The sequence below is a fragment of the Eptatretus burgeri genome, chromosome 15 (assembly GCF_056783735.1).
Source record: "Eptatretus burgeri isolate ZD-2024b chromosome 15, Ebu_testis_v1, whole genome shotgun sequence".
Classification (NCBI taxonomy): domain Eukaryota; kingdom Metazoa; phylum Chordata; class Myxini; order Myxiniformes; family Myxinidae; genus Eptatretus; species Eptatretus burgeri.
Genome location: NC_140975.1, coordinates 66,852,155 through 66,879,708, shown reverse-complemented (window position 1 = coordinate 66,879,708; position 27,554 = coordinate 66,852,155). Strand labels below are relative to the sequence as shown.

General features: G+C 43.1%; 1 protein-coding gene across 6 annotated transcripts in view; it reads left to right on the top strand.

The window, feature by feature from the left end:
* Positions 1 to 27,554, top strand: part of LOC147012389 (estrogen receptor beta-like) — a 163,682-nt gene that overhangs the window by 54,910 nt on the left and 81,218 nt on the right. For 5 of the 6 annotated variants that reach the window (XM_085856502.1, XM_085856497.1, XM_085856498.1 and 2 more), the window contains 2 exons: positions 11,246 to 11,362; positions 23,499 to 23,861. In XM_085856502.1, the coding sequence (XP_085712628.1) occupies positions 11,246 to 11,362; positions 23,499 to 23,861 (480 nt within the window). The remainder of the gene's footprint in view (positions 1 to 11,245; positions 11,363 to 23,498; positions 23,862 to 27,554) is intronic. The other variant, XM_085856501.1, reaches the window with a different exon arrangement.

Here is a 27,554-nt window from a genome sequence, read left to right as displayed (position 1 = left end):
AGATAGAAGATGGTCCATGTTTTCGGATAGTGAGGTGTAGATGGAGTCATCACTGTTCGGTGGACGGTACAGTACACATATAAACATGAGGTGGGAGTGGAGGGGAAGCCGAAGCCAGAGGTATTCCTGGGGGTGTGGGGGAGTGAGAGCAGTGCATGGAGAGTGAGGAATAGAGTCTTTGATGAAGAGAGCAACACCTCCACCAGGACGAGGCTCAGGTCTGTCATACCGTAAGAGGGAGTAACCAGGGAGAGATACTTGGGAGTCAGACACGTCTTGGGAGAGGGAAGTTTCTGTTAGGCAGATAATGTCTGGTTTGTCAGTGGCAACCTGTATGGAAAGATCTGAAAGGTTTGAGCGAAGGCCCCGGATATTTGAGGTCCACACTTTTAATGAAGAGGAAGGGGAGGAGGCTTTGGGTGCAGGAGGTGGAGGGGGAGGGGGAGGGTAGGACAAGGGACGAGGGAGGCAGGTAAGGAGGGTTGCTGAAGGAGTGTGGGGTATTGCAGAATAGCGAGGGGAGGGGGCCGAATGAGGAGGAGAAAAAGCTCTGTGGTGCTGGGGGAGAGGGGGGACAAGAGACAAGGAAGAAGGCAGTTGAGGATTTGAGGAGGTGGAGTGAAGAGATGGAGGTGAAAGGGCAGTGGAGGGAGGCAGGTTGGTGGATGAGAGGGGGGGGCAACTTTGAGAAGGAAGAGTGAGGGGGATGAAAGGTGGGAGAAAGGTGAGGGGGGAATTTTTGAGAGAGGTGAGAGGGAGGCTTGGAGGGAGAAGAGTGGCATGGTTGCTTTGAGAGTGAGAGTGAGGGGTGAGTGGGGTGAGTTGGCACTGAATTTGGAAAAAAAGAATGGTTGATGGAAAGCGAGCATCCATGGCAAACTGTGGTTTTTAAAAGTCCATGTTAAAACGAGCAGGCAGGCTGGGCAACCGGGACTACAAATGGCTTGACTGCAGCAATGGTTCAGCACCCAGATTATGGTCTTTCCAAGATCCACAAAGACTATGTCCCTCTGAGACCCACAGTGTCCTTCGTCAATGCACCATCTTACCAATTGCCGGGCTTTCTAGCACGTATCATTGGCAGACTTGGAGGAAAGACTGAAGTCAACATGGACCAAAAGATAAAGATAGGCCCAAGGTCAACAACTAAGTTGGTATTTCTAAAATCATCAATTTTCATCCGATTGACTTGAAATAAGAAGAGGATTTTCATATCAGGTCACTGAATTCAACCACCAATTATTTTTAAGGTCAAATTTGTTTCATGGATTTTGCAAGTACCGTTAGTCGATTTTGTTATTCTGTCTGTCTGTCTGTTTGTTTATCAGCTACAGGTCAAAATTTTAACCGATCTTCAGAAAACTTCAGCACATGATAGAGTTTTTCATAAGGAAGAAGTCTATTGTTTTTGACGTCAAAAGGTCAACAAAGGTCAACAACGAAGGTGGTTTTTCTAAAATCCTCAATTTTCATCCGATTGACTTGAAATCTGAAGAGGATTTATATTTTAGGTCACTGAATTCAACCAGCCAATTATTATTGGGGTCAACAAAGATTAAAAGGTAAACATAGGCCCAAGATCAACAACTAAAGTGGTATTTCTAAAATCCTCACTTTTCATCCCATTGACTTGAAGTTTTTAGAGGATTTGCATATCAGGTCACTGAATCTAACCACCAATTATTTTTTAGGTCAACATCGACAAGTCAAGTTTCTAAAATTGTCAATTTTCATCCGATTGACTTGAAATTTGAAGAGTTAACATATTTGGTCATTGAATTCAACCAACAATTATTTTTGAGGTCTAATTTGTTTTATGGATTTTGCAAGTATCGTGCTCTGCACAACATCTTCTTCTTGTTAAGTTGTCGAAGACAACTTCTGTCATTTTGTACAGTTAAGAGTTTGTTTGTTTGTTTGTGTGTGTGTGTGTGTTTGTCTATCTGTGCATCGATTTTCTCAGTGGTCCTTGTGTATATGTCCACGAAACATTTTGACATGAAAGATAATCACCCAAGGACTGAACCTATAAATTTGGGTGAACCTGGATCAAATGATGACGTCACGAAAAATTCACAAAGTTTCAAAAAATCCCAATCATTTACATGGGACGAAATTTCAAAAAATCATTTCTCTGCCATTTCCTGTTCAATTGCTTAGATATTTAATGTGCTTATGTAGGGTCATAATATGTTTCACCCTGCCATGTTTCAACCGGATCGGATCCAGATTGTGACGTCACAAAATGTTTGAAATTTGCATTGAAAAGCCCATTTACATGACAAAAAAATTCTTAAAATTCGAAAGTTTTATATTTTTCACTCAAACTTTTAGGGAATGTAAAACATACGATTGGCCATTAGCTGACATAATTTGATCAACTTCCGGTTTGTATTCTGGATCCCATCAGCAAAAATGTGTCATAATTTGGCCATTTTTGAAAGCGCGTATCTCCATCAATTTTTGTGATATGTGGCTCAAACTAGGTGAGAATGTAGTTCAGATATTACTCTTTCTTGACATATCCAGGCCTTCGTTGTGACTGTTCCGGTTCAATAGTTCGCCTGACACCGAAAATTCGTCTGTCACGCTCAGGTGCCAATGGCACTATTCTGCAAACGTGATGTATGATTTTGCAGTGCAGGCCAGTTTTATTAACAATGAAAAGCCCTCCACATCGTACCAATCCATTATGACGTTACCATCACGCAGGTGTGTCAATTTTCCGTTTTCAGTAAGAATTTTGCTTGTTTTTATGCGGAGGAGGTGGAGGTGATGATGGAGTTTTTGACTTAAACCATTGACATCACATTCCACATTCGAATGTTGTTCATGATGGCAACTGACTGAACTGTAAATGCTGTTTCTTGTGCTGTATCCGTGTGACTGCAATGAAGTTATCATAAATTTTCAAACAACTTCGACAACTTCCTCACTCCATGAGTGATTCATCTTATTTGTTTGTCAATCGCCTACAGGTCACAATTTTAAACCGATCTTCACAAAACTTTACCAAGTTGTAGAGGTAGTCTCAACTGAGAAGCCTGTTGATTTTGAGGTCAGCAATCAGAGGTCATCTTGAGGTCAAATTTCTGAAATCGTCATTTTTCATCTGATTGACATGAAATTTGAACAGGATTTGCATATTGCGTCACTTTTGAGGTCAAAAGGTCAAAGGTCAACTCAAGGTCAAACATCTAAAATCATCAGTGTCAAATTGAATCTGGTGTTGGCTTAGCGGTTACGGTGGTGACTTGGGATCCTAGGGTCCTGAGTTGAAGCCACTTTTTCCACTGAATTAACACCAGGGGGTTGACTCAGCCTGTCATTCTTCCAAGGTCAGCGAAATGAGTACCAGTGTAGCAGCCAAAAACGCTACACATGAAGGGAAGGGGTATTGACGGATTTATAAAATCTGATATTGGTGTGGCGCAGGCATGATGGGCCGAATGGCCTCCTCCTGCGCATAACTTCCTTGTAATCCTTGTAATCTGAAAAATATAATCAATTTTCATGCGATTGACCTGAGCTTTGATTAAGATTGCTAATTTTAATTTTAATGAAATTGACAATTTTATGTATCCACGGAAACCTTTGGAAAGGGGGGGGTGGTGGATTTTGCAAGTATCGTGCTCTGCATGATGTCATTTTCTTGTTGTTTATCTTTTTGTTTGTGTGCAAGACATCTCAAAAAGTTGTACATGGATTTGGATGAAATTTGGTGGAGAGGTTGGGTGTATGACAAGGATGAACTGAATGGATTTTGGTGCAGATTCGGATCCAGATCGAGATACTAGAATTTATGAAGTGATTTTTTTTTTTGTACACATTGTCAAGGCTCGTATGAGAGCGAACACAGAACGCACAGCAAGGGGGACACGAGACAAAAGGGCCGGGAGTGGGAAGGATAAAACAGTGGGGAACAGAGACATGAGGAGATCTGTGGAAGGGAGAGGGATGGGACGGGAACACGGGGTATACAAGATGGACATGACAGGGACTTTCAGGAAGGAAAGCAGGGAATTTGAAAGAGGTAGGTTTGGGATGGATTAACGGGGGTAGAAGAGATCGAGGTTTTGGATGGGGGAAGGCAAGAGGTGGTGGTGAACAGCTGTTTTGAAGGCCTGGAGGGAAGAATGAGATTGAACAGAGTGTGGGAGTTTATTCCAAAGGCGTGAAAAAAGAGGAATAAAAGAGTGAAGGTGAACAGTGATTCGTGATTTTGGTAGTTTTACCAGAAGGGGGTTGCTGGCGGACCTTGAGCGCTCTGCGGAAATATGGGGGGGGGGGGGAGGGACATATCTCAGACAGAGCAAGGGGGTCGAGACCGGAAAGGAGACGGTAGTAGACAGAAAGACCACCGACCTGCCTGCGGTGAGAGAGTGAGAGACCCAAACACTCGGCCTCACGGCGGGAGATAGCAATGATCCTAAATGCCTTGGTTTTCACAGCGTGAAGCCGAGAAAGGTGGGAGGCAGAAGCACCAGCCCAGAGGGGAGAGCAGTACTCCATCAGGCTGTGGATGAAAGCTTTGTAAGTGGTCAGGAGCTCATGTGGGCCGAGGAAGGACTTTGCACGATTGAGGATTCCCAGTCGGCGACTGGCTTTGGAGGCCAGGTTAGAAATGTGGTTTTCCCAGGAAAGATCATGGCAGATAGTGAGACCAAGAAGTTTGAATGAAAGGACTTCTTCCAGAGGATTGTTGAGAAAGTATATGGGGGGGGGGGGTTCCCAATGGTCCCAATGGTCCCAATGGTCCCAATGGTCCCAATGGTCCCAATGGTCTCAATGGTCCTTTCAGAGAGACATAGTAAGAGTGTGAGATTTGTCAGGATTGAAAGACATGTTCCACGTGTTGGACCAGTTTGTGATTTTACCAAAATCTGCAGTGAGCGAAGAAGCTGGTTTGGGGGATGACATGGTACGGCAGAGGGTGGAGTCATAAGCAAAGAGATTAAGAGGATTTTTCCAGAGAGTCAGAGAGATCATTGATGAAAACCAGAAAAAGCACAGGGCCCAGAACGCTCCCTTGAGGAACTCCAGCCTGGATAGGAAGAGGGGATGAAAGAACTCCATTTAGGGCCACACGTTGACTGAGACAGGAGAGGAAGTCTGCGATCCATAAGTGGAGATGGCCTTGGATACCATAGGAAAAGAGTCTGGTGAGCAAGGCAGGGTGCCAGACTGTGTCAAAAGCACATGGTATGTCTAGGGATACGGCTCGGATTTCATGTCTGACATTGACTAACCTCCATCCATTGTTGGGAGAGCAGAAGCAGCACATCCAGTGAAGTGATCTGTTCTGAAACCAAATTGAAGATCGGAAATCAAGCCATTGGAGAAGAGGAAGGATTTATTGTCTGAAGCGATGATGGATTCCATAACCTTGCCGATGATTGGGAGAAGGCTGATTGGTCTGTAGTTGCAGGGATCTGTTTTTGCACCTTTTTTGTGCAGTGCAGTGATGTTTGATTTCCAAGCAGATGGAAGATGACCTTGAGCAAATGAGAGGGTGAATAGAACAGAGAGAGGGTGAGCAACAGCAGAGGAGTAGGTTTTTAGGACACGTGGGCTGATGCTGTCTGGACAGGTTGCAGAATCTGACATGAGGTTTGACAGCAAGCTCTCCACCTTGTCAGAAGAAAAGGACACAGAGTCCAGGGACAGTTGTGTGTGACTGGGTAAGGTGGGTAGAGAAAGTGATGGGTTTTGGACTCAAGATTTTCATGCAAACACCGAGTTTAGGCATTCAGCCTTTTCATGTGCGGTATCAGCAGTGTGGCCAGGTGAGGGAAGGGGGTAAGGGAGGTAAGGGGGTACCTTGAGGTGAGGGAGTGGATGGAGGGGGAACATACAACAGAAACAGATTTGATTAGACACCACCAGGATTTGGAGGAGGGAGAGAGGTTTGAGAGTTCAGACTTGAGATTAGAAAGTTGGTGTTTTCTGGCTCTCCTGAGGGTAGACACACACACTTGTTCCAAGCTTTTTGGAATGAACTGAGATTACCCTCAGTTGGGTTTGCTTTCCATGAGGCAAAGGCAAGTTGTTTCATGGACAACTGCCTCACCACAAGCTTCAGTAAACCAAGGGCGGGAGGAAGGGTAGGACAACTGAAGATGAGAGGGGATAAATCTGTGCATGAGGGGGAGCAAGTTTCTTTTAAAGAATTCCCAGGATGAGTTGATGTTGGAGAAAGTAGTGACAGGAGACCAGTCTTGAAGTTTGATGGCTGCTTGGAGACCCTTCCAGTCGGATTGAGTGAAATGCCAGACTCGATGGTGGTGAGGTGGTTCTCTGATAATAGCCAGGGAGATGTCCACTTTGACAAGCACGTGGTCAGAAGAACCGATTGGAGCGGAGGAAGAACAACAAATATTTTCAGAGAAATTGGTTAAAATCAGATCCAGAAGAGATGGAGTACCATTGGTTGAGATCCGGGTTGGGAAATTGACCAATTGAGTCAGTCCCAATGAGTCGCAGAAGTTTATTGCTGAAGTGCCATGACGGGTGAGAGAGATACCCACACCCAGCCAGCGAGCACGATGACAATTGAAGTCACCACATATGAGGAAGAGAGAGTTTGGATGAGAGGATTGAAGTTTGTCCATGTTTTCGGAGAGTGAGGAGTAAATGGAGTCATCACTGTTTGTTGGACGGTGCAGTACACATATAAACATGACATGGGAGTGGAGGGGAAGCCGTAGCCAGAGGTATTCCTGGGGGTGTGGGGGAGTGAGGACAGTGCATGGAGAGTGAGGAATAGAGTCCTTGATGAAGAGAGCAACTTCTCCACCAGGACAAGGCTCAGGTCTGTCATACCAGAGGAGGGAGTAACCAGGGAGAGATACTTGGGAGTCAGAGATGTCTTGAGGGAGGAAAGTTTCTGTTAAGCAGATTATGTCTGGTTTGTCAGTGGCAACCTGTATAGAAAGATCTGTAAGGTTTGAGCAAAGGCCCCGGATATTTGAGGTCCACACTGTTAATGATGAGGGAGGGGAGGAGGCTTTGGGTGCAGGGGATGGGTGGGGAGGGGGAGGGTAGGACAAGGGAGGAGGGGGAGGTTAAGAGAGTTGTTGAAAGAGTGTGGGGGAATGCAGAAGAGCTCGGGGAGTGGAGCAGATGAGGAGGAGAAAAGGCTCTGTGGTGCTGGGTTGAGGTACATTGGGGAGTAGTAATAAGAGAGGGGGCAGAAGGCAGTTGAAGATTTGAGGAGATGGAGTAATGAGATGGAGGAGAGAGGGCAGGGGAAGAAGGCAGCTTTGTGGATGTGAAGGGGGGGTGGCAACTTTGAGAATGGTGAGTGAGGGGGTGAATGGAGGGAGAAAGGTGAGTGGGGAGTTTTTGAGAAAGGTGAGAGGGAGGCTTGGAGGGAGAAGAGTATGATGATTGCTTTGAGAGGGGTGAGTTGGCACTGAAGTTGGAAAAGAAAGAATGGTTGATGGAAAGTGAACACTCGTCGCAAACTGGGGTTTTAAAATTGTTTTAGTTTAGAAATGCGATTAAAGACATTTCTTGAGGGATGCAATGAAGGTGAATTAAGAGAATGGAGAGAAGAAACATTGTAACCATTGGATTTTTTAGGCAAGGTATGAAGGAAAGGTTGAATTGAGAGCAGTCTGTTTAAATAGACAAGAGTAGTGAATTATGATACAGTAATGAGAACCACACATGCGAAAGAGGAAGATGAAGCATTATAAGAGATCGTTTTTATTATCTTTTATTTTTATTTTTTTGAGAGAGAGTTTTCACCAGATGAGGGAAAGGAAAGGTTGAAAAAAAAAATCGTGAGGTGAATGGCGAATTTGGATCGGTAAATGCAGAGATGATTCTTCACCCTTGAGAGATGGGGCCAAAAACAATATATATATATATATATATATATATATATATATATATATATATATATGTATGTATATATGTATGTATATATGTATGTATATATGTATGTATATATATATATATATATATATGTATGTATATATATATATGTATATATGTATATATGTATGTATATATGTATATATGTATATATATATATATATGTATATATATATATGTATGTATATATATATATATATATATATATATATATATATATATATATATATATATATATATATATATATATATATATATATATATACATATATATATATATATATATATATATATATACATATATATATATATATATATATATGTATATATGTATATATATATATATATATATATATATATATATATATATATATATATATATATATATATATATATATATATATACATATATATATATATATATATATATATATATATATATATATACATACATATATATATATACATATATATATATATATGTATATATATATGTATATATATATATGTATATATATATATATATGTATATATATATATATGTATATATATATATATATATATATATATATATATATATATATATATATATATATATATATATATATATATATATATATTCGTGAAGCCCGAACAAGGACGGAAATGGTCGATAACTGCATTTTCCACGTACTTACGACAGTATCTGAAATTATATCTTGGTAATTAGCACTGCGAGATAGCTCTTCTGGGAGCTGCAGACATTACGTGCGTTGTGGCGGTGACGTCACAGCGTTCGTCTCAAGTGAGAGAACGACATTAATTGTCATCTTTGCGCCTGATCACATCCAATAATGACTCCAGATTGTTTGGTAAAGCGGGAGATAATGTTCCGCGTGGAAGGCGGCACTTCTCGCTCCCATTACTGTGCAGCAAGGGCTGTAAGGGACTCGGTTCCGGCGCATTCACCACTCACAGTTTGGAGTTGCACATTATATGATTTTAAAAATAATATTCTCATTTTATCTTGCGTAATCATTATCAAGATGATGTAAGTTTTGTAAGTCTGTAATTGTTTTTTTTTTCCATCAATTACGAAGACTATAATTTCTAAAATATTTTGAAAGAAACGCTCTCCCTGGTTTTTCCCGACATCATGGCTGCCAAACACTGTCACACACATTAACGGGTTTGCTCTTGTCGCTTAGCAACGATTATACTTAGGCCAATCAAACAACTCCACCCAAATTCGAGTGTCCAGTCGGTGAGCCTGTGACAGCAGCTCACCCAAAGAAACAGTTTTCAGTTGTCATTGTTGGAAAACAACAGCAACAACAAGAAGTCACTGAGTGCAGATAATATGATAAGAGTTACATTCAACACCTTACAATTCTGAATTCAACACCTGGGGAGGCAATTATTAGGCCCATCAAAGCCTCTGCAATGGTTGCCAACCTATGGTTGTCCGTGCTCTATACACTAAATGCTGAGCATCGAGCAAGGAAGAAGCACGTACCGTTTTAATTAAAATCTTTGGTATGACTCGGCTGGGGTTCAAACCACCGCCCTCCCAGATCGAAAATCTGTACAGTACTTGATTCCACATACTGTATTTTAATTACAATACAAGATTTACCATCAATTTCTTCGAAACACAAAAACTTGAATTGAGATACGACATATTTTCCTTATTTAAATATCTTCAGAAAATCTGATCATATCGGCCGAATTGATTTTTTTTTTTTGACCACTTTTGTTTTTTGCAAGAACAGCAAATGGGTTTCTTGGCACGCCGATTGCGAAACGGACGAGCGAGTGAAATGATTGCTCGTGCAATTTGTGTAACCGCATCACCTGTAGACAACATTTTACCATAACATCTCGTTGGCAAGGATCAAATTGATCTCATTCAATGAAACTTTATTGATTAAAGAATCAACCATAATGATCTTCTTCTTCTTCTTCTTCTTCTTCTTGTTCTTGTTCTTGTTCTTGTTCTTGTTCTTGTTCTTGTTCTTGTTCTTGTTCTTGTTCTTGTTCTTGTTCTTGTTCTTCTTCTTCTTGTTCTTCTTCTTGTTCGTCTTCTTGTTCTTCTTCTTGTTCTTCTTCTTGTTCTTGTTCTTGTTCTTGTTCTTGTTCTTGTTCTTGTTCTTGTTCTTCTTCTTGTTCTTCTTCTTGTTCTTCTTCTTGTTCTTCTTCTTGTTCTTCTTCTTCTTCTTCTTCTTCTTCTTCTTCTTGTTCTTGTTCTTGTTCTTCTTCTTCTTCTTCTTCTTGTTCTTGTTCTTGTTCTTCTTCTTCTTGTTCTTCTTCTTCTTCTTGTTCTTCTTCTTGTTCTTCTTCATGTTGTTCTTCTTGTTCTTCTTGTTCTTCTTGTTCTTCTTGATGTTCTTCTTTTACTTGTTTTTGTTCTTGATCTTGTTCTTGTTGTTTTTCTTTTACTTCTTCTTGTTCTTCTTCTTGTTCTTCTTCTTCTTCTTGTTCTTCTTCTTGTTCTTCTTCTTGTTCTTCTTCTTGTTCTTGTTCTTGTTCTTGTTCTTGTTCTTGTTCTTCTTCTTGTTCTTGTTCTTCTTCTTGTTCTTCTTGTTCTTCTTCTTCTTCTTGTTCTTCTTCTTCTTCTTGTTCTTCTTCTTGTTCTTCTTCTTCTTCTTCTTGTTCTTCTTCTTGTTCTTCTTCTTGTTCTTCTTCTTGTTCTTCTTCTTCTTCTTGGTCTTCTTCTTGTTCTTCTTCTTGTTCTTCTTCTTCTTATTCTCACCGTAACCTCCATTTTCTGAAAGTAAAAATAATCCCGTGCATTCTGATTAGACAATTTATTTGATGGCAATTCGGACTCTCCTACAACTGTGACAGTTCACCTGAGTAATGACAACCATGAAAACACTGTGTGTGCATGCTACACAAATGAACTAGAACGACACTCAGTGGAGCACATACCTCCGCCAGGCTGAATAGTTTATGTTTTGTATCCCACCGATAACTGAAAGGCCAGATCTGGATCCAGACCTGAACTAAAATCAAATCGGCTTGTTCTTGTCACTTGATCAACTCATCAACCAAGTTTTGGCCGAGTCTGTCCTGAACTTTTTGAGATGTTGTGTTATTTGTCCTTTTTGGCCCTATCTCTCAATGCTGAAGAATCAATTAAAAGCTTATACGATCCGGATCTTCACCCCAATATAATCACTTCGTCCTTGTTACACACCCAACCTGTCCGCCAAGTTTGGTCACAATCCGTCCACAACTTTTTGAGATATCCTTCTCACAGACAGACAGACATAAGTGAAAACATTAACTCCGTCCATCTTCGGTAAATGTCATGTTTTCATCCCTCTGCTGCAATTCCTTAATGTATCACATTGGGATAAAATGGTGTTTTTGTGCATTTCAGGAAAGACGAATTACGTATGCCCGGCCACAAACCAGTGCACAATAGACAAGAACCGACGCAAAAGCTGCCAGGCCTGTCGTCTCCGTCGGTGTCACGAGGTTGGGATGGTCAGAGATGGTGAGTGGATTCATTTCCCAGTAATTTACTTTGTTTGCTTGCTTGCTTTCTTGCTTGTGTTTGTTTGATTGCATTTTGCCATCACCACCTTCCAGTTTTGGTTTTCCCCAAAATGAAAAGAGATCATTCATTTTAATACACCAATTCATTGTTTCACGAAAAAAGTGAAAAAAAATTTTCACGAAAAAAATAAGTGACCACTATATTCGTTATTGTTGTGTGTCTGTCTGTCTGTCTGTCTGTCTCTCTGTCTGTCTGTCTGTCCCGAGCATAGCTCCGTGGGTTTTGATCCAATCCTGACAAAATTTTGGTGGGAGGTTTATATCATGATCTAGTTGTGTTCTCCTGAGAATGGGCGTGGTGCGCCCATTATGGGCGGAGCCATGCTCAAAAAACATGTGTTTTTAGGGGGTAGCCGATTTCAATTTGCTTCTTCTCTGAGGGGGTTTGTCGAATCTGGCAGGGGTTTCGGTATTTGTTTAGCCCAATGGCACCTGCATAGCCCCACGGAGCTCGATTTTTCATTTTCGTCCCAAGGTCAAGGTCACAAGATCAAGGTCACAAGGTCACGAACTTAGAAAATTTCTTTTTTTTGACATAAAAATCATACGACCGCCCAAACTTTGAGAGCTAGGATGACAATATTTTTATGCATAATCTTGAGGTCATTCCCCACCTAAAGTCTTGAAACCATTTTGCTCTATCTCGAACACGTTGCCCGTGGCGCCCCCTTCAAGTTTGTTTTTACGCTGATTTCATCAAAGTATGGATAATCCGAGGAGAGCAAAATGCCATATAGCCTATATGACGTTACATTGTTCCTGGAATGTTCCAGAGGAAGTTTTGCACCAAAGGTCATAATCCTTGACCTTTGACCTTTAAAGTTCACAAAGGTCAAATTTTCAAAGTTGTGGGAATGGAACCGGGTTTTCGACCTTCTTTGACAAACTAATTCCATTAAAGCCGCTGTCACACCTTGACGTTTTAGCCAGCGTATGGCAACGTATCAAAATGTATGTAAAACGCTGGCGTACACTGAACTATTGATGTTTTAAAAAAAAAATTGGGCATATAATAACGTGTTGGACGTATGCATAACGTATTAGTAACGTACACAGAACGTTTTAATCACATATAGATAACTTATACAAACGAATGCTGAGCGTGTTGTCGGCGTTCACAACCTATGCCGAACGATAGTCTAACTTATGCATAGCGCAGCAGCGTATCGCCGACGATCATGTGGCGTAGGCTATTAATAGGCTGCGGCTCGACGATACAAATCATAACCGCACTAGACATCGAAGTGTCAAGCTGCTGTCACACCTTGACATTTTAGCCAGCGTATGCTGACGTATGAAAAATTTGCCGAACCAAGCTGGCACACGTCGAATACGTTATGGGTAAGTTTTGTGTACGTTAAGATCACGCTGCCATATGTCGTAGTACGCTGGCATATGTCATTGTACGCCGAGTACGTTGAGAAGTTTTCAGCTTGTTTAAAATTTCTCGACGTACTCGACGTATGACACACATTCCGCATTCGCTGGCATAAGTTGTAGGCATGCTATGCGATCGTTGATACACGTCGACATACGTTACTTGTATGTTACTCATAAGTCGAAAGCCGTCAAGGTAATGGTTAGCATCAGTGTTCCAGACTCCCTGGGTTTTTTTTCTTCGGTATGACGGTTATGATTTAAATCGTTGAGCGGCAGCCTTTTAATTATATTATATTATAACCGCACTAGAAATGGAAGTGTCAACATGACCATCATACCGAAGAAAAAAAAAAAAAACCAGGGAGTCTGGAACACTGAAACTAACCATTATTACATTGACATGTTTAGATTTATGAGTACCTTACAAGTAACGTGTGTCGACGTGTGTCAACGATCGCGTAACGTGCCTACAACTTATGGCCAGCATTATGCGGAAAATGTGAGTCATACACTGGCATACGTCGGGAAATTTCAAGCATGGAAAATTTGTCTAACACCTCGGCGAACTACGACGTTTGTCAGCGTGCTCTTAACGTATACAAACTGACCCATAACGTATTCGATGTGTGCCGGCGTTTTAGCCCAATTTTGCACCCGTCAGGCATACGTTGGCTAAATCGTCCAGGTGTGACAGGGCCTTAAGCTATAGCACATATCCTGTTTCCTTATTATCTTGCCAAAACGAAGTTTTGCAAGATATGTTAGTCAGCTTGTATGTTTTTTTTTTAATTTTTTTTTACTTTTTGTCTGTAATCACGTATAAAAAATTCTGCAGAGCACAGTTATCATCGGAAATTTTTGTAACTTCGCATATCAGAGGCCTATAGAGGTCCCTTTCAGTGTACAAAATTTTGTAGGTCATGGTCAAAGGTCAAGGTCACTTTGGCGCAAATCAGGGGAGTCGACGAAACCCTTATTTTTTGAGTAATTTTGATCGGATTGTCTTCAAACTTCATGGGAATATACTTCATGGTCTGGCGCTCAGCTGATTAATTTTTGGTGGCGATTGGCCTTGACCTTCATATGTTTTTTTTTTTTGTTGTTTTTTTTTTTGGTCTGTAATCATGTATAAATCACTCTGCAGAGCACAGTTGTCATTGGAAATTTTTGTAACTTCGCATATCGGAGGCCTATAGAGGTCCCTTTCAGCGCATAAAATTTTGAAGGTCAAGGTCAAAGGTCAAGGTCACTTTGTCGCAAATCAGGGGAGTCGACGAAACCCTTATTTTTTGAGTAATTTTGATCGGATCGTCTTCAAACTTCATGGGAATATAGTTCATGGTCTGGCGCTCAGCTGATTAATTTTTGGTGGCGATTGGCCTTGACCTTCATATGTTTTTTTTTTTTGTTGTTTTTTTTTTTGGTCTGTAATCATGTATAAATCACTCTGCAGAGCACAGTTGTCATTGGAAATTTTTGTAACTTCGCATATCGGAGGCCTATAGAGGTCCCTTTCAGCGCATAAAATTTTGAAGGTCAAGGTCAAAGGTCAAGGTCACTTTGTCGCAAATCAGCGGAGTCGACGAAACCCTTATTTTTTGAGTAATTTTGATCGGATCGTCTTCAAACTTCATGGGAATATAGTTCATGGTCTGGCGCTCAGCTGATTAATTTTTGGTGGCGATTGGCCTTGACCTTCATGGTTAGCACCTCAGGTCAAACATATTTGACCCCAAGGTCAAATTTTCAAGTTTTAGGAACCATATCGTGTAGTACCTCAAATTGAACACCTCGATGAGTGCTTTCTAGATATGTCAAGCTTGAGACATTATGACGTCATTTGGTGACGTTATGAGGAAAAAGCATATTTTTCATGGTTACTCTGTAGAACGATTCTCATCGGAATCTCTCGTAGGCAGATATTCCTCAAGGAGTCGCTCCTGGTGGATAGCAGCTCTGTTCACCTCAGTGTGACCTTAAAGAAGTCACACGTGGTCACCTTTTGGCAAGATACAGGTCACCCTGCGGGTGACATTGGTTTATTTTAATGTCCACAACATTGTTTTGTGACCTTTAAAGGTTATGTCAAGGTCAAATTTTTAAAGTTGTTGAACGAAACTGGATTTTCGACATTTTGCAGCTTATAACCTGTCACTCGTACCACATCATGTTGATCATTTTTATAACTTGGTCAAACATTATCACATTGTCTCATCCTTGACTTCTGAAATAATCTACATCATCAAATACCCTCGTGAATCATCGTCGTCTTCAGACTTGTTTAACTTGCATTGAAAGAGACTTTTGGATTTTCTGAAGAGCAAGGTTGTGTGCGCGTGCGTGCGCGTGCGCACGACACTGTTTACTAATTCATTGGTTACATTCACAGATGGAAACAATCAACATACACTTTCAATGTTAATGAATGTAGGGGCGGACAGGGAACAACCATTATTCAAAGAAACATGTACACTACGGATGGTTCCACGTGATCATTTATTGTGACCATCCAGACCTTGTTTACACACTTTTTGGGATTCCTCCCCACATCCTTTACATTAAAAAATGTTCTTTTTCAAACTTGTTTTTGTACTTTATAAAATATAATTTCCATGTTAAAGAGCTAGATTTTGATTGCACGATGAATTATCTTGTCGATTATGTGTGAAAACATTTCACATTATACGGTATAGTATTGCTATTATAAAATGAGGAGCAACAATAACGTGCAGCAGTATGTCGTGTCTGTGCCATCCCAACACAGGAAGTGTTACACCATCGTCACACCTTTTTTTTTCGTTGTACACAGAGTCAAGGCTCATGTTAGAGCTAAAACACAGAATGGATCATGATGCAAGAGAACAAAAGGAACAGCAGAATGAGAAAGGCAGAAATGCCAACAGCAGCACCGAGAGACAAAACAGACTGAGAAGGGCAACAAGGGATGCGGGTTAGGGTGAGTGGTTGGGGACAATGCAAGGGGTAGATAAGATGGATACAGAAGACAAATCTCAGGAAGGAAACACTGGACATTTGGGGAGGTTAAAACAGGGGTGGTTAAACAGGGGTAGAAAAGATCATGGCTTTGGATGGGGGACCTCCTCGGGCTCCATAACCCTGTACCCTGCTCTTGGCTCACTGCTGCTTCTGACTCTTCTGCTCCTTTGTGGGCCCTGGACTGAGAATGATGACCATTGTGGCCACCACCTTTCCTCCGGCGTTCAGGGAACTGACGTATTAGCATTCGCCGACCCCCGCCTTTTCTTCAAGGCTCATTGTCCCAGCACAACCACCTGCAACAGCCCCCTCCTTTTCTCCTCGGATGCTGCCAAGCTTGGGTAGCTGCAGATGCTGGTGTCAACCACCACCTTTCCTTCTCGGCTTTTGGGGTCGAGCTGGGGTGAGCAATCTCTGTCGCTGCAGGCTTCTGCCCCAGCTATAATCTAACCCATCAGTTCCTGCTCCCCTGGCTCATAGTGTTTCTCCTTCCACCTGCCACTCATCCCGAAACACTATGTTCACTACATTGCACTTGCTCAACTCACTCCACTCACTCGGGTGCTCGCACGCACATATACACCCTTCACCTGGCTAGTCTCCTCCTCTGCACCATTAATGTGTGCAGCCACGTACCTGGCAAAGACCGACTGCACCTTGAAATGGTTGCAACTCTCCATCAGGTCGCCACACCCAGTGCTATCATCTCGCTGTTTCTCTTGGGCTTGCAGGCACTCCACCCAATCAGTCTTTGCAGCCCTCAGACACAACACCATCCCCTCTTTCAACTCTAGCTCTAGCGTTGGGGTGGGGGGCTCCACACTGTACACCACACCATCCCTTCCCCCATGGTCTCTGCAACACAACACCAAAATGCAGTACACTGTGCACCATGCAGCACACTGTCGTCTCTTGTGCTACCATCCCTGTAGGCTCTACTTTGACCCCTATGTGTTCCATACTTGCCTCTCGGATCTCTAAATCTGCCTCTCTGGGCTCTACTACGACACAGTTCACGGGGTCTATACCACTATCCTCCATTGCGTCCACTAACCTATCTTCGACCATGGGTGTGCCTTCCTCTTTTACCTCCATCATGGTCACTGCCTTATCCAAAATATAATAATGCCCAACGTCTTTTGAGCTGCATTCATCTGTCATAGTGTTTAATGCTATTTTAAAACCATTACAATTAACCCATATGACCTGATTTGTAATGAGAATTTGATGCCGAATTGCGCTCAATTTAGCCTCCGAGTTTAAATTATTTAATCCCTGACACAGACAAATTGAAAAGTTTAATGAAGGGAATGATCCCACTCCTAACACCAATTTGTAACATACAGTCCACCTAATGAGTGACATGACACGGCTGCAGAATTCTCTCCAAAGGCGCCCAAGCGGAGGCGAATGCGCATGCGTGGATAATCCGCCACAATGAAAGCTGTTTTACTAATTTCACTGCGTGGCCAGATTATACCTGTTTGCTTTTTACTAATTTAATTTACTGATATACCTGTTTGCTTCTAATGCCAGAGGATGGAACAATGGCTCAAAATACACAGGAACTCATTTAAAAGCAAACATGTTTAATAAATAAATACTGGGATGGGGGCACTGGAGGTAAAATGCAATTAAAAAAAAAAACCCAGAGATAACTGGCTGGCACACTTAACTCGGCTATAACAGCTTCTCAGTTATTCTTAGCACTAATCTTATCACGGGCATACCCAGTCAGGAATACAGGACAAAATAGACAGACAGTGGCATAGGTGTATGTGGGTGTCTTTCCTGAAGCACCAAGGATGCGATGCAGGCAGGCACAGTCACAGGCACCTCTCCTGATCTGGATCGCCATTGGCTGTTCATTGCAGCACCAATGGCTGTGCGCTCTCTCTCTCTCTCTCTCTCTCTCTCTGGGTTATTGTCAAATAGCTTGGGAATGCCTCGAACTCTGGGCTGTGCGAGTTCCAAGCTTGATGAGGAAAGACGAGACTTCAGTGTCGCTGGCTGTATCTATTATGATCTCGATCTGTTACTGTCTCTCTCGGTCTCCTACACACTCACGTATGGCCTTATGTGCAGTAGCTGGCATGATTATCGTTATACTTTTATTAATGATCAGCAGGGGTTTCGAAAGGGTAAGCGGATGACGGATGGGATGTTCACGCTGATACAACTGGTGGAGAAGAGGTTGCAGTTGCAAAGTAAAATGTCATTGGGATTTGTGGACCTGGAGAAGGCCGACTACACTGTCCTGAGAATGCTGGTGATGGCAACACTGAGATGGATGGGAGTGCCAGAAGCAGAAGTTAGGGTGGTGGAAGGGATGTACAAGGGAATGAAGGGAAGAGTTTTGGTTAGTCCTGGGATGTCTGAGGAGTTCAGCGTGAACATCGGTTTGAGGCAGGGATGCTCTCTCAGTCCACTCATGTCATGGTGATGGAGCTGGAAATCAGGAAGGTGAGCTGGATGGGTATTCTGGGGAGAATGTTGTATGTAGACAATTTGGCTGTTGTGGTGGAGCGTGGATGGGAGATGCAGGAAGTACTGGGGGAATGGAAGGAGATATTTGGGAAATATGGGCTGAAGATGGGTATGAAGAAGACTGAGGTGATGTGGGTCAGGCAGCAGAGAAAATAAATGAATATCAGGTTAGAGGGGAAGGCGATCAGGCGGGAAAATAGGTTTGAGGATCTGGGGCACTACAGTGACTGGGGATGGTAACTCTGAGGCAGAGGTGCAGAGGAGGATTCAGGTGGGTGCGTAATGCATGAAGGAGGGTGAAGGGAGTAATAGCAGACCGAGAGATATGAAGGAATTTGAAAGGGAAAGGTTCTGAAGCTGTGTGTAACGCCGGCCTATCTTTACAGTCTGGAGACGGTGGCACTGACAGAGAGACAACAGAGGCTGCAACTTTGCAAGACCAACTGGGTCAGGAGGATTGTGGAAGTGAAGAGGGTGGATAGAAGGAGGATGGGTGAACTGAGGGAGAAGGTTGGTGTGCAGATGAGCCTGACGGGGAGATTGGTGAAATGCCGACTGAGATGGGCTGGACACTCGATCCGGATGGGGGAAGAGAGAATGGCAAAGAGAGCAGATAGGTTGAGAAAGCAAGTTCCGTGAGAGTTCGTGTCCGTGGGAATGTTTTTTTTAATTATCAGATTTATCAGATTTTTTTTATCAGGAGTGCCCGGTGTTGTCTGGTGCTGTTCTTATCCTGTTGGCATTTTTGAAGAAAAAAACAAAAAACAAATATTTTTCCATTTTTTTTCTTTGTGGGGGCATAAAATATTTCCCTCCACCCACTAATGAATGGGGTCGGGGATAATTAAATATACAGCGATTAAAACATGTTTTTTTTGCCTCAAACACTCCGTGGCTCTCACTGATGAACCACTGAAAGTTTGATGAATATCTGTTTGGCCATCTCTGAATAAAATGGTGACACACGTAGACAGACAGAAAAACATGTCTCTTATAGTATAGATAAACACAGAAAACTAACAAACTCAACACCTCGTAGAACAACTCAGAACAGCAAGGAGGAAAGTGGTGTGGAAGAGTGACATGAAGGTGCGGATGAGGAAGAACTAGTGCTTTATTCAGAATATAGTCCACCTCTTTGGCGTCGATCAGGACATGGGAGAGGGAATATGCTCCCCCCCCACCCCCCTACTTTTTTGGAGGAGGGAGGACAACATATCGATTGTCTCCCTCACGTTTTTGGTTGAAAAACAAAAAAATGTGCACGCTGTACTCACAAAGTTTTACGAATCAGTTTTCCTTGCAATTTATTTAATATATTTTATGAATAGTTTGAATGAGTGATGAATTACTTAGCGAGTGGGATATTAGTAGGTTGGGTGCTTTATGGGAACATTGTTTCCATCATTGCCATGTGGCCAAAACATAATTAATTACATTCGGCCGCAACCTCTCCGTGTTGTGTGGCGTTCCGTAACGCGCACGGACTGGCACTTGAGAGTCCTCGTTGGCAACACTTGAGGGCTTGTCTAGTTTCATCATCATCATTGTCGTCGTCATCATCAAATACCAAATTTGGGATCAGCCTTTGGTCGATGCACATGGTCGTTAGTTATCCAATCTCAACCACACTTGCCAGGGGGACTAAGAGTCCATCAAAGGTCATAAGACAAAGGTAGTAGCTCCTTGGTCCCCCACGCCCAAACCCCTTCCATGGGGGTTCCGAAGAGGGGATCGTCGCAAATTGTCGATGTCGATATTTACTGTGCGGTGCTGCTCTCAGGGGGGAGAGCACATGGCGACAGGCCTTCCATTCTCGATCATTTTTGACATCATTTTACATTTTCAGACATGATTTTCAGCCTTTTAAGTTGTTTTAGACTCGACTGCAAAGATCTAGAAGAATTCCGATGTTTTGTTTGCTTTTTTCTGTTTTGGAAAATCTTGAGCAGCTTGGAGCGTCATTACTGACGTACAGCTGCTGTTCAAACCACTTGCTCAATTCATTGGATTTTCTTTTTTAAGCTCATTTGACTGTTCCTATTCCTGTCTTGTTTACTTCAAATTTTGGTTCCTATTCCTTAACATTTTCAGACTGCACACAATTTGGGACTTCATGTGGTCCTCCACGTGCGCTGAAAACGTGTAATCCTTCATTCTTTGATGCTTTAATTACATCTCTCATTAACCATGTCATGGACCATGACGTGTTGTTAACCAATGTTAACTACAACACTACACTAATTCGACTAAATAAATAAATAAACTAGAAGAGCACTCGGTAGAGCGCATACCTCCGCCACGTAATGCCTGATCCACGAGAACATATCGGGTCCAATACATGTTTGAAATGTCATGATACACAGTACTATATCGTTTTTGGCCCGAACTCTCAATGATGAAGAACCACTTTAAAGATTAAATAATTCTCGCATCCAGATCCGGATTTGGAATCTTCACCGAAATCGAATCGATTCGTCCTTGCCACACACCCAACATGTCCACCAAGTTTCGTCCGAATCCGTCCACAACTTTTTGAGATATCCTGCACACAAACAGACAGAAAGGGGTGAAAACATAACCTCCTTCACCTTCGGTGGCGGAGGTAACAAACTTGCGTTACAAACACACAAGTGACATGTTTACCGATAAGCAACTTTGCCAGGATGTTCTTGATACAGTATGTCATAAATGATCGATACATGTTTCGATGATGATTTATGTCTGCTTACGAGTGTTGACCAACTACCAACTACAATGTGATTACAGCACCGCACATAACTGTACACACACAGGGCGACAACAACTTACTTGGCACAGAATCGACCCCAAAATCGGTTTCCATTTCAGACTAACTTTATTTTCCCAATTTTTATTTTCTCCTTTCGGCATTTGCAGGGAATCTATCCATTTTGAACCCCTCTCTGATCGATTGGTGCATCCAATGGCGCAGCATCTTGTCATTTTAATAAGATGAGTTACAAAATGCTGACCAGTTACCCACATCACCACCCCCCCCCCAACCTCACCACTCCACACACTTTTCAATATCGATTGATGCCTTAGTTCCACCTTCAAATATATGATTAACAACCCAGCAAGAGATAGGGAATGCATGAACAGGAAATTATCAGCTGCGTTATGTGTCGGTATACGATACAAGATACAACCTCAGTGTTTAAACTTCACATCTATCGATTATAATCGATTATAATCTATAATTATAGATACAAACTATCGATTTTATCATCTGAGAGTGGCAAGGTGTGCTAACCACTGTGTGAAGCAAAGGAAAGCGGATATTTTAGCTACTAGCCTTGAGAAACTCTGGCACTTGCCTTGACAATCTGTAGTATCCCCATCGTTGACGAGCAACTGAGAGATACAAACAATGAATGGGAGATGTGTTGGCAGGATCATTTTTCATCGATGACAAATAACAGTTGCAAGAAATGATATTAAACTCTTATCTTCAGGGTGTTTCAAAAAGATTCATACAACTTTGACTTCCTGCCATTTCTTTGTTTTTTTGACCTTTACCGTTTTCCTTTTTCAGGGTTTAGTGGTGTTGTCATGCTATTTGTTCCGTGGGATTTCTAGCTCCGTAGCTCAACTATGCCATTGACAGTGAAGCAGAAGACAAAAGTGCTCTGTGGTATGAGACTAAATCATATGTAGACACCCGCCGGAGGTTCTGCCAGGAATACGACCTCAGAACACGTGATGGACCCACAAATTATGCCATTCAACGTATTGTGAAGCATTTTGAGCACAAGAGTACAGTGCACAACCACAGCAAGGGCAACAGTGGCAGGCCAGCATCAGTAACCAAGAGCCAAGCCAACATCAACGCCGTGCGGGTTTCTGCAATGGACAGTCCCAAGAAGTCCCACCGCCGGTGCTCCTGGGAGCTAGGCATCAAATCGACATCAATCTGGTGTATCCTCACTCAGGAACTGAAAGTTTTCCCATACATCGTCTCTATTAGGTATAAACTGAGTCAAGATGACATGAGAAGGAGACTTGATGTGTGCAATTGGCTCAATCACAGGATGGAGTGGTACCAAAACTGGATCAACCTGATCTGGTTCAGTGGTGAAGCCCATTTCCACTTCAACGGTGCCATCAACAACCACAACAACATTTTTCTGGCGGGTGTCTACTTATGATTTACTTTGTGGGTGATTTTGCCACAAGGTGTTTGCAATACATCCCTGGACATAGTCATCATCATTTAAATGGCCTTGATCCTCATTCGACACAGAGTCAGATCGTTCCTGCCGTAGAGCAGGTGTTTACGACTATGAAAACATTGGTCTCTTTAGCAATTGTTTTACTGGGTAATTGTTCAAGTTTGCAAATGTAAAATGTAGATGGGCCTGAATCTCGCAGATCCTCACCATTATGTTTACTTCACCTGTCCTTGCGTACCCAATGGGCTTTATACCTGAGCTGATAGGTTTTCAAAAAGTAGGATATCCTGCTTAAGCAAGATCACTCGTCCCATTGCTTGTAGTTCTGAATTCTGGAGCACCACAGTGAGCATTCTCAGACATTTTTTTTAATCCTTCATTTTGAGTTCATGCCTGGTGTTGGTTTAATGGTTAGGGTGATGGGCTTGGGATCATAGGATCCTGAGTTCAAATGAGTTCAAATCCCACTCGGCTGTTGAATTAATACCAGGTGGGGTTGACTCTGCCTGTCATTCTTTCCGAGGTCTGCGAAATGAGTGCTACCTTGTTGGTATCCTGTGTCGGCGTGGCGACCCATCCAGGATTGTGCCCAATAGCCAAGAAGACTGCTAAGGCAGCACCGACGCTCTGCTCAGAGTATGGTCCCAATGGATGGATCCATTTTGAGTTCCTAGTTTTTACATATGAACAAAATAATTGAGCATCTGCAGCATGGAATTAAATGCCAGTCAAGAAGTAAATCATTGTTGATCCATGAGATTGAGGAGGGTGTTATCGATTCTTCGACATTTTTGAATGATTTAAACCGTACGTGTCTGTAAACGAGTTGGACTTAAATCTCAATCCTCAAAAGGTGAAGGTTTATTTGCACTTGGCTCAGGGAGACGGTTCCGGGGTTGCAGAACTACTCGACTATTATCCAATTAGAGGGAATGGTTTTGATAAGATGTGCTAAATGAGAACTACCATTAATTTGGAGAATATATTTTCAACAGATGTCAATGTGCCCTTTTCCAGCTTGTCAGCGAGAGCGCAGAGCATCCTGTCCAACGAAAAAAGCAGAACCACCACAAATACAGAAAACTGTTGCACACGACCACATTCAAAACGCAGTGGCGAGCAAGTCGTGCCAGGCCCGGGATGGTTGCCTGAATGCCAGGCCAAGTGGACCTGCAAAATTCGCAAACGCCACGATGGAACCTCTCGGATCACTTTCGAGTGAACAATTCCTCACTTGTCTCCTTAATGCCGAGCCACCGAAGATGACTTGTCACCATGATGTTTCTCGACCCTTCACGGCAGAGCGACTCATGATGCTCCTGACAAACCTGGCGGACCGTGAGCTTGTGCACATGATCGGTTGGGCCAAGAAAGTTCCAGGTAAGTCTTAACCTTAGAATAGACAAAGTTTGGAACTACAACAGGTGAACGGTGCTTTTGTGACTGCTCAAGCAATGTTTCCGTCTAGTTTTAGTAACAACAATGTTTACATCTACCTGATTAAATATACCAGGAATAGGAAACGTTCTTTGTAATTGGAGCAGAAACTGTTTCACTTCTGGTTTTTGTGATTTCTTTCCAAGCAACTTGCTATTCTGCTTGGATTTCCTGAAATCATGACTCTATGGTGTAATTTGATCTCATTTAAATGATCAAAAGGATGTTTGTCTGCCTCATCTTCATACTTTCAAATCGCTGGATACATCGCGATGCTTATAAACGCCCGGAGATGCCACAGTTCGTGGCTTTATTTTATTTCCTCACATGCCATAACCTCGAGAATCTCTTAACCTGAGCAGAATTTCAAAATTTAAACTTCATAATTGGCCTTAGCAGCAGTTACAACTGCTTTAAAAAAGTGTTCATTTGTCCAATTCATACATTGTTTGACATTCTAGGAGTCTCTGGTGTTTGGTTTAATGCTTGGGGTGATGGGCTTGGGATCATAGGATCCTGAGTTCAATATGACCGATTGGCGATCGCTAATCGCTTGCCAAGCCTGCCATTCCTTATCAACCGTTTCATTGGAGTGCTTGCTTGAGTGCTTAAGACACCTGGTGAGCGCTCTACAAGCTGCTTGGATGTTCATTTGCAAGTCGTGTTGATACAGGACAAAAGTACCCACACTTCCCCCCATCTCTTAATTTGTCCCCGCTTCCCTACCCCTCCTTCCACTCTCACCCCTCTTCCAATTTTCATGAAGTGATAAACAATGGGTGGTTGTGATAAGTTCCCACAGGTGCTTTTGTTGTGATTTGGCGATGGTTATATTGTGCTGTGCTGTGGTGTTTGTGTTGTGTTATGAGCTTGGAGTGTTGAGGAAGATGGGCACCTTTTTTTGGCAATCGGAGCTGCTGCTGGGTTTATTTCTGCAGTTTGAATTTTGTAATTCAGCTTGGGTTGAGAGATACTGGGGCTGATCGCATTTTGGTTGTAAAATGTGTGCTGGAATTAAATAAAGGCACAAAACACTTGTGCCTCTGTATGTTTATTAGCGCTGCAGCAAGGGTGTAATGGGTTCTTGGGTCTCCAGGCCTGAGCGAGGTTTTGAGGTTTTGGTTTTGCGGTTGGTCCAGCTGTAGCTGGGTCCAATAAGCTGACTCCCATGAAAATTGAGGTAACACCGGTCAACGAGCGTATTATGAGACTAAGGATTCGTCACTCCTTGGATGTAATTTCCCTGGTCTCTGTATATGCCCCGACTGAGGCGAGTGATCTCACCATGAAGGACGCATTCGTCTGTGGTTGATCAGTGCCCCAGGTGAGATGCTCTTCTAGTCTTGGGGGATTTCAATGCATCGACTGGAACTGATATTTCCCCATGGGTCTGGAACTCTGAACCATAATAGCACTAAGTTCCTTGACTTTGCAAGAAGTCATGGGCTTCGGGTGGCCGGGTCATGGTTTCAGCGCCCACAGGATCATCGCTGGACTTGGTATTCCAACGCTGGTGGTGTGGCAAATGAGGTTAGCCATGTGCTCATTGATGAGCACTGGAGGATGATCCAGAATTTCAGGGTCTACTGGAATGCTCAGTTCCTCAATACCGACCACGGGCTTGTTGTAGCAACTCTAAAGTTGTAGCTTAAATCCAGGAGAATGGTACCATCCCAGCATAGGTTCAATGTTGGCAAGCTCAAGAATGAGAGGGTAACTGAGGAGTTTGCAAACAGGCCGAGTGGGGATTTGGGGGGGTCTGGGTGTTTTAGGGCATCCTGAAGAGTTGTGGAGTGCCTTCAAGACTAACATCGTTGATGTTGCTTGCGGATGTCTTGGAACTCACCGTCAGGCGAAGAAGAACTTTTGTCTCCCAAGGGACACTAGATGCCATTGACCAGAGTCACAAGGCCAGGCTTAATGGCAGAGCTGAGCACTGTTTAGGGAGTTGAGGCATAAAACTGTACATGTGCTAAGGGTGGGCAAGAAGGCATACGTGCAAGGAATTTGGGAAGGGGTGGAGCATCACCTTTGGTCAAATGATTCTTGTCCTGCTTATAGAGGAATTCAGCATTGCATTCCTCCCAGCCCATCCCTCGGTGTACTGCAGTTAGAGTAGAGGGTGGTGGGCTCTTGACAGGAGTCCGAAGTGAGAGCCCGCTCGGCCGGTTACTTTGAGCAGCTGTACCAGGCTGATCCACCAGCTGTTGAGTTGGACGTCAGGGGTATAACTATCCCTATTGCTGTCCCTCCAATCATTTGTGTACCACCTTTGTTTGTGGAAACAAACGTTTGACCGTACCTGGCTCTTCGGGTCCTCACCAAACGCAGACGAGAGATTCGGTAGGGGCTGCTCACAGCCTATGCTGGTCTCTGCAAAGTGTTTGATTCAGTAAATCAAGATGTCCTTTGGAGGATTCTCGGTCTTCGTGGGGTGCCACCAAAACTGATCGATCTATTTTCTGAGCTACAATCTGGTACTGAGTGTGCTGTGAGGTATGGTGATACCATCTCCGACTTATTTCCAGTTGTTACTAGAGTTCTTCAGGGGTGTGTACTGGCCCCCACACTCTTCAGCACTTGTATGGACTGGATTCTGGGGAGGATGTCAAAGAGATCAAGCTGTGGTGCATCCTTTGGGAATGTCAATATCTACAATTTGATTTCTCAGATTATTCAGTCATCTTTGTGGAGATGCTGGATATCCTTTTGGGGGCCTTCGAGGCACTGAAGGAGGAGTCTGAGCCGCTGGGATTACGGGTTTCCTAGGTCAAAACTCAGATCCAGGCTTTCAATGACATCTTGGATGCTGCTATCTTGTCTATTGCTGTTTGTGGTGTGGATGCTGAGGTCACAGAGAGATTCACTTACATTGGCAGTGATATTCATGTCTCCACTAGCTGTTAGCAAGAGGTCAATAGACGTCTGGTTCGGGCCTGGGGAGTCATGGATTCACTGAATCAGTGGGTGTGGCGCTGCCGGTACCTGTGCGGAAGGACGAAAGTCCGAGTCTTCCTGTCTTTGGTGCTTCCAGTCTTGCTCTATGGATGTGAGACTTGGACTCTGACCAGGGATCTGAGATAGAGGCTTATCTACTTCGGAACCAATTCTCTTCAGAGAATCCTTGGCTTTCGCTGATCAGACTTTGTGTTCAATGAGCGGTTGCTGCAAGAGACTCAAATGATATTTGTTACCTGTGTAGTCCGTGAGCATCAGCTGCGGCTGTATGGACATTTAGCTCATTTTCCTGACGCTGATCCTGCTCACCAGATTCTCTCAGCGAGGAATCCTCGTGGGTGGAGGCCAACAGGGCAACCACATGCCTCATGGATGCAGCAGGTTATTCCACGTCTCAAGGAGATTGGGAAGGGCCAGGCATCTGCCTGAGGGATGGCGAAACGGAAGCCTGTGGAGTACCGGCAGAAAGTGGACGCAGCGACGTGCTTCTCCGGCGCATGTTCCCATACCTGACCTGCCTTATCATTATGCAATCTCAACCAATGAAACTTGCTAAGGGGACTATGGGTCACATGGCAAAGGTTGGCGCGACTTCATTTTCCCTCCTCACCTGGAGTTCCGAAGGTGGGATGACGCAAATTATCTTCATAAACGTGTACCTTGTAGTGCCCCTTACAC